The 5,573-nt window shown below is 41.2% G+C and overlaps 1 protein-coding gene across 1 annotated transcript; it reads right to left on the reverse strand.

Annotated features, from left to right (window-relative positions):
* Nucleotides 1-274: 274 nt before the first annotated feature.
* LOC133780129 (uncharacterized) lies at nt 275-2,075 on the reverse strand. The gene is made up of 3 exons (XM_062220004.1): nt 2,017-2,075; nt 1,097-1,940; nt 275-730 (listed from the first exon to the last, which is right to left on the reverse strand). The coding sequence occupies exons 1-3, from the start codon at nt 2,073-2,075 to the stop codon at nt 275-277; spliced, it is 1,359 nt and encodes a 452-aa protein (XP_062075988.1).
* Between the last annotated feature and the right edge of the window lie 3,498 nt (nt 2,076-5,573).

Here is a 5,573-nt window from a genome sequence, read left to right on the forward strand (position 1 = left end):
CTACTTTGTTAACTTTACCAGGGTGGTATAAAATTTCACAGTCGTAGTCTTTGACTAATTCTAACCACCTTCTTTGTCTCATATTAAGTTCCTTCTGGGTAAAGAAGTACTTCAAACTCTTGTGATCAGTAAAATTTTTACATCTTACTCCATAGAGATAATGTCTCCAAATTTTCAAGGCAAAAACTACCGCAGCTAACTCTAGATCATGTGTGGGGTAGTTCTTCTCGTAATCCTTTAATTGTCTGGAGGCGTAAGCTACTACTCTCCCTTCTTACATCAACACCGCTCCTAATCCCATCTTTGAAGCGTCACAGAAAATTTCAAATTCGTCTGTACTATTCGGGATGGTGAGGATTGGGGCATTAGTTAGTCGATTCTTTAACTCCATAAAACTCTCCTCACAAGCTTCCGTCCATATGAATCGACTATTCATTCTAGTGAGCGCTATAAGTGGGGTTGCAATTTTGGAAAACCCTTCTATGAATCGTCGATAATATCCAGCTAAGCCCAGAAAAATTCTTACTTCAGTTGCATTCCTTGGCTGAGACCATCCTTTTACTGCTTCCACCTTAGCTGGATCCACCAAAATCCCACTTTTTGATACAACATGTCCCAAAAAGTTAATTTTATCGAGCCAAAATTCACACTTCTTGAATTTGGCATATAATTGTTCCTTTTTTAGAGTTTCCAGCGTACATCTTAGATGTTCCTCATGTTCTTTTTCTGACTTTGAGTATATAAGGATATCATCGATAAAAACAACGAAAAATTTATCTAGGAAATCCTTAAATACTATATTCATGAGATCCATGAAAGCTACAGGAGCATTAGTTAGTCCAAATGGCATCACCAGAAATTCGTAATGTCCATAGCGAGTTCGAAACGCCGTTTTAGGAATATCTTGTACCTTTACCTTGAGCTGGTGGTATCCCGAACGAAGGTCTATCTTTGAAAATACTGCCGCTCCTTGTAGTTGGTCGAATAAATCATCAATCCTGGGTAGCGGGTACTTATTTTTAATCGTCACTTTGTTGAGCTCCCTGTAATCAATGCACATTCTAATTGTGCCATCCTTCTTCTTCACGAATAGTACTGGAGCTCCCCACGGTGAATGACTGGGTCGTATAAACTTCTTTTCCAAAAGTTCCTCCAGTTGAGTCTTTAGTTCCTTCAGTTTGGCAGGTGCCAAGCGGTAAAGGGCCTTTAAAATCGGAGTTGTACCAGGTAACAACTCGATCTCAAACTCAATTTCACGATCGGGAACGTCTTCAGGTCTCGCAATCTTCTCTTTCGAGACATCCCAAATCATTGCTAGAAATTCGGTGCATCCGTTTGCTAATAATTTCCTTGCCTTTGCTGCAGAAATCATTGGTGAAGGGGTTCGTTTCACTTTCCCTTGAAAATGAACTTCTTCTTCTCCTACCGGTGCAAAAATGACTTCTTTCTTACTACAGTCGATTCTAGGATTATACGTTGTTAGGAAATCCATTCCTAAAATGACGTCATAGTCCTTCATATCGATAATGACCAGGTTAACATATGGTTCCCTGTCATTGATTGTAATTGGTATAGTCTTATACCAATGAGTTGAGTATAGCACTTTCCCGGAGGGTAGTGCTACACTAAAAATTGTATCCATCTCAACAGGTAATCCATTCAGTCTACCAACTAAATGCACTGATGCGAATGAGTGTGTAGCTCTAGAATCAACTAATACTGATGTAGGGATGTTATTGAAAATGAGCTGACCTGAGATTACTGTGGATGGACTTGCTTCCGCTTCTTCCTGAGTCAAGGCAAAGATTCTAGCGTTTGTTTTCTTTTCTTCTCCTCCTTTATATTGTTTGTTACAGTTGGAACATTCCCTTGCCAAGTGTCCTGGCTTCCCGCATATGTAGCAAGTGTTAGTACCAACCCGACATTCACCAGGATGATATCTGTTACATTTGGGGCATTGAGGAAACTGTCTCTAACTTGTTGATCACATGATGACTATGCCTTTTTCTAGTTTACACCTTACAAGCCTGAATTTCGAGATCAATATTCTCATTCTGGAAATCTGGGTGTAACATTTTTCCCCCTCAAAAGTATCAGTTTGAATCTCATGAAAAGGAAACGTTTGAACTGCCTCCCTCGAAAACTGAGCCACTTATTATACTTGAGTGTGGACACGCGTCAATCATGGGTGGCTTAATCAGAGTACTCAAGTACTTTTGCACCATGCCCGTGTCTATTTGTTTGCCACCTTTATTCCACCATCGCCACATCTATTGTAAAAGAGTGACAGTTGTAACAGTCACTAAGGTGAGTTCCGTTCCCTTTACAAATAAGTGATCACGTCACTAGCTTAAACATAATAAGTGATTGATAAGCAAGTCACCAATGCAAACCAATTGAGTGACCATAGAGTCACTACTGTGGGTTTCGCATCCTCTAGCCATGTGATGATACGGTCACCTAGGCCTTCTGGCCCCACCTCTGAGTAACTAGTCATAGAACTAGGCAAGCACTTTTAGTTTTCATCGAACTTAGGGTTGGTCTGGCATTAATGCTCATATTGAGTCATTCAATGCAGATGTCGATTAGATCTAATCTTTCACTGGCTCTGCGTTCTTGACGCTTATGCCAATCCTGACTCTTAAGCCAGTAGCATATTCCTAGTGCTCAATGCCGCTGTCGAACTTGACTAGTAAGTCACAACTTCACAGACAGTCTGACACCATTGCCGATTCTGACTAGTAAGTTAGTGCCATTCACAAATAAGCAAGATTTGTTAAGCATTTAATATGCAATCAATGTCCACATTTAAACACTCAACATGCCTCAATAATAACACCGCGACACTCCTTCTTGCGTCGCGGCCCTAACTGCCCAGACACCAAGCCACCTCCTTCATCAAGCCTGGGCCTCGACACCCAAGAACAGGGCTGCGGCCCGACCACGATCCCAGCCAAAAACCTCGTTTTTCCTCTTTTAAATCCCTCCAAAAACCTACTCAAACATTTCCAAATCCAAAAATCAAAGTTCCCAAACATCCCAATAATCCAAAGCTATCAAAACCCGAGGCTCAAACAAATAAAAAACTCATCAACACATAAAATCCAATTCAAAACTTAGAAACTTGAAAACTCAAAACTTAAAGCTTGAACTACCTCAAATTAAATCGTTTCTTGCTAAATACTCCAGTTAATAAGCTTCTAATCTTTCCTAGAATTGTTATGCCTTGATCCTGGCTTGAATCGGAGTACTAAAACTCAAGTTTCTTTCGAAAATGCGACGAACAGTAAAAAGGGATAACGGGAGAAAGAGAAAAGGTGTTTGAACAGTGTTTTCCTTCTGACATGTTACTTCAATCTTGAGTAACCTTATATAAATCCTAATGCTCGGGGTCCCAAAAACGTCCTCGGGGGCAAAATAGTCAAAACTCCCATAATTTTCTCATGATCTCACTAACTCCCAATATATCATCAAATAATCATTCTCATTACCCAATATCCCAATAATTGACCCTGTTATGACAAAACCGCTAACTTGCATCCTAAGATCGTCTCATGCCGAATAGCTCGAACATATCCACATAATAATAGGATCTTGTCTATAAATCACAAACATGCACCAAAATATACAATTATGCCATCAACGGGCCAAATTATCAAAATGCCCTTATAATGAAATGTGGATCCACATGCATGTATTTATCATCATATAATAATATAATTCACATAAATCAATTATGGCCCTCCCGGCCTACTAATCCAACCGTAAACCTCATTAGGGATTTGGGGCATTACAACTGTCCCCTCCTTACAGAAATTTCATCCTCGAAATTTACCTTAATAGCTCGGGATACTGACTCCGCATATCTGACTCAATCTCCCAGGTCACTTCCTCGACCTTGTTGTTCCTCCACAATACCTTAACCAAATGTATCATTTTATTCATGAGGACCTTGTCCTTTCCATCAAGTATCTGGACTGGCTGTTCCTCATAGGAGAGATCTGCCTCAAGCTCCAGATCTTCATAACTCAAGACATGAGTCACATCAGATACATACATCTGAAGAGCTGAAATGTGAAACACGTTATGCACGGCTGATAATGCTGGAGGCAAGGCCATCCTATAAGCCACCTGACCAATCCTCTCCAGGATCTCAAATGGACCTACAAATCTAGGGCTCAACTTGCCCTTCTTCCCAAATCTCCTCACCCCTTTCCATGGTGAGACTCTAAAGAATTCTCCCACCTGGAACTCCACGTTCCTGAGCTTGGAATCTGCATAACTTTTCTGTCTACTCTGAGAAGCAAGCATCCAAGCTCTAATCTTCTCAATGGCCTCACTGGTCCTCTGAACAGCCTCACGACCCAAGTATCTCCTTTCACCTCTCTCATCCTAATGAATGGGAGATCTACATTTCCTACCATACAACATCTCATAAGGTGCAACCCCAATGGTGGACTGATAACTATTGTTGTAAGAAAACTCTATAAAAGGTAGATACTTACTCCAGGATCCACTAAAGTCCAGCACACATGCTTGCAGCATGTCTTCTAATATCTGGATCGTCCTCTCAGATTGTCCATCTGTCTGAGGATGATAATCAATACTGAACTTCAATTGTGTTCCCATGGCTTTCTGTAAACTCCCCCAAAACTTGGAAGTAAAAGTGGGGTCACGATCTGACACAATCGACACCGGCGCTCCATGAAAGCGCACGATCTCTCTTACATAGAGATCTGTATACTGATCAACTGTATATGTAGTCCTCACTGGCAAGAAGTGAGCTGACTTGGTATAGCGATCCACTATAACCCAAATATAATCATGCTGACCAACAGTCCTGGGTAATCCCACCATGAAATCCATCGTGATGTCCTCCCATTTCCACTTTGGGATATCCAGAGGCTGCAATAACCATGCCAGCCTCTGATGCTCAACCTTGACCTGTTGACATGTCAAGCACTTAGCCACATATTCTAGTACATCTCTCTTCATCCCCGGCCACCAATACAACGATCTCACATCCTGATACATATTTGTGGTGCTTGGATGCAAAGAGTAAGGTGTAGTATTAGATTCATCCAGAATCTCTCGCTTCAAAGCAGTGTCTAACGGAACACATATCTGCCCCTTGTATCTCAACAAACCCATCTCGGACACTGAATAATCTTTGGATGTTCCAGCCAAAACATCCTCTCTGATCTTGATCAGCTGTGGATCACCCAACTGACTATCCTTGATTCTCTCTAACAGTGTAGACTGCAGCATAATATTGGCCAACTAGCCCACCAGCAACTCTATACCAGCTCTGGTCATATCATCTGCTAACTCTTTGGCTATTAGCCTCGCACCATAAATCTGACCCAGACCCTTCTGGCTTAAAGCATCAGCTACCACGTTGGCTTTTCCTGTATGTAACAAAATCTCATAATCATAATCTTTTACTAACTCCAGTCAATGCCTTTGTCTCATATTCAAATCCTTCTGCGTGAAGAAGTATTTTAGGCTCTTGTAGTCTGTATAAATCTCACACTTTTCCCCATAAAGGTAGTGCCTCCAATGAAGTCCATTTG

This window comes from Humulus lupulus, chromosome 5 (genome assembly GCF_963169125.1).
Source record: "Humulus lupulus chromosome 5, drHumLupu1.1, whole genome shotgun sequence".
Lineage (NCBI taxonomy): Eukaryota > Viridiplantae > Streptophyta > Magnoliopsida > Rosales > Cannabaceae > Humulus > Humulus lupulus.

Coding starts and splice junctions, on each gene's coding strand:
- LOC133780129 (XM_062220004.1), bottom strand. CDS start 2,075: ATGTTACACCCAGATTTCCAGAATGAGAATATTGATCTCGAAATTCAG. Junction 1,941..2,016: donor GAAATTCAGGCTTGTAAGGT/GTAAACTAGAAA, acceptor CAAATGTAACAG/ATATCATCCTGGTGAATGTC. Junction 731..1,096: donor ATTCACCGTGGGGAGCTCCA/GTACTATTCGTG, acceptor ATATACTCAAAG/TCAGAAAAAGAACATGAGGA.